The following is a 1911-nucleotide window of genomic DNA, read 5'->3' on the forward strand; positions in this document are numbered from 1 at the left end:
TATGGTAGTCGCTTGTTGATCGAGAACAATGTTTTTGATGTTTCTTAATGGGGGTGGTTGGTATTGTGTAATGATACATTAAGTTTTCCCCTAGGTGTATGGTGTTCGTATCTGTAAACTTAGATGTTTGTGGTGTGGTTTCATGCAATGGAAACGGGACGAGGCTCTCCTTTTCTTTTCATAAGACGTTTTAGTTTTCTTAGACTCCTTCACTTTAGTTTATATGTAGTTTTTTTTAGTGTATAGGTTCGCTCATTTTACTTTATATCTAGTGCACCTTCAAATATTTAAAGTGGCTTATATATTAGTAAACAGAGAAATATGTCCGTATGAATTAAACTTTTTTATACAATACAGTGCAATTTTGGAATAATAAATTCAAAAAGTGAAACATTGTGAAAGTAGTAACACTGACTGTGACTGTGTCGTAGTTAAGCAAAGACGCATACATGTCGGTGCCAACGGCACGGGAGGAAAACAGAGCATGGGAGGAGAGAGCTACTGAAAACAAAGGCGAAGTAGTGCGACCGCAAAACGAGGTGAGATCACACCAAACAGGGTCAACAAAAAGGAACGGCACAGTCAGCGACAAGGTAGAACAGTGAAGAGCGTGCCATATCCAATCAGCGGCAGCCGTTCTATCCTCTGATGATCTACACCGACGACGAGCACTCTAGCTAGCTCCGCGCTGCACTGCTGACGGTACAGCCACATCATCACTGCCCTCTGCTGCGAATCATTGTTGGAAGATGGACCTGGGGCGCTCACGGCGCGACATGGCCGTCCTCCTCGCCGTCGTCTCCGGAGCTGGACGCGTCGTCGTCGTCTGAGCCGGCGTGGGCGTGGTGGTCGCCGTCGCTGGAGGTGAGGTGCGCGAGCCAGCAGGTGCCGTGGACGTGTCCGCTGACGCAGACGTAGTACTCGAGCCGTCCCTCGTCGGATCCCATCCGCCGGGCGGCGCCGCGGGGCACGAGCCTGGCGACGACCATGTTCCAGACGCGCGCGCCGCAGTAGGGGCAGCGCACGCGCGGGTCGAGCGCCGCCTGGCGGCCCAGCAGGCACGCCCGGGTCCGGGAGCGCATGAACCAGCGGAAGACGCCGCGGTAGGCGCCGAGGTCGTCGCCCGCGGCGCCCGCCACCGCGTGCTCGCACGGGTCGGACACGTACAGCAGGTCGCCCCGGCACCGGCGCGGCAGGAAGCTGCGGCCGGAGGTCTTGGAGAAGCGCGAGACCTTGGTGATGTGGCCCGGCACGGGGACGGGTGTTCCCGCCGCCGCGCCGCAGCAGAAGGACAGCATCTTCGCGAGCGCCGGCCAGCCGCCGCCGATGCGGCCCGGGGGCGGGCCGAGGCCGGTCGCGGCGGACGCCGTGAGCGCCGCCACCATCCGCGGCGCGCGCGAGATGCAGAGCTCGCGCCAGAGCACGCGCTCCGCGACGGCGCGCAGGCGGCGGCTGACGCTCGCCGCCGTGCAGAGCGCCTGCGGGTCGAAGTTGATGGAGCGGAAGACGAGCGAGAGCACCTGCTCGTCCAGGATCCCCGTGTTCACGCCGCCGTAGCGCGGGGACCCAATGCCGCCGCCATTGCCGTCCCGGTAGCTCGCGCTGCCAATGCCGCGGCCGCCGCCGCTGGACTCGCCGCGGAACTGGCGCGTGTTGCGCGTCCACCCTTCGCTCATCCTTGCGTCGACGCGCGTGGTCGCTCTTCGAACCGGCACGTAGGCAGCCGCAACAGAAGCGATGATACGACTGTGAAGTGAAGTGGCCAATGGGCGTATGCGGAGATGGATGGAAATGACAGGACGGCGGCGGGAGGCCTATATATAGACCTTTGGTGCTCCCCGGAGGGAGTGGTGTCGGGGCAGGATCGGACCGGCCGTGCCGCCGTGTCCCGGCTACCCCTTTGACAATTGG

At 60.3% G+C, this 1911-nt stretch overlaps 1 protein-coding gene across 1 annotated transcript; it reads right to left on the bottom strand.

The window, feature by feature from the left end:
- Positions 1-764: 764 nt before the first annotated feature.
- Positions 765-1676, bottom strand: LOC124662909 (EID1-like F-box protein 3). The gene has a single exon (XM_047200690.1). The coding sequence runs from the start codon at positions 1674-1676 to the stop codon at positions 765-767; it is 912 nt and encodes a 303-aa protein (XP_047056646.1).
- Between the last annotated feature and the right edge of the window lie 235 nt (positions 1677-1911).

The sequence above is a fragment of the Lolium rigidum genome, chromosome 6, assembly GCF_022539505.1.
Source record: "Lolium rigidum isolate FL_2022 chromosome 6, APGP_CSIRO_Lrig_0.1, whole genome shotgun sequence".
NCBI classification, from domain to species: Eukaryota; Viridiplantae; Streptophyta; class Magnoliopsida; order Poales; family Poaceae; genus Lolium; species Lolium rigidum.

What these genes read in the sequence shown, in the direction of transcription:
- LOC124662909 (XM_047200690.1), bottom strand. Translation starts at nt 1,676, where the DNA reads ATGAGCGAAGGGTGGACGCGCAACACGCGCCAGTTCCGCGGCGAGTCC.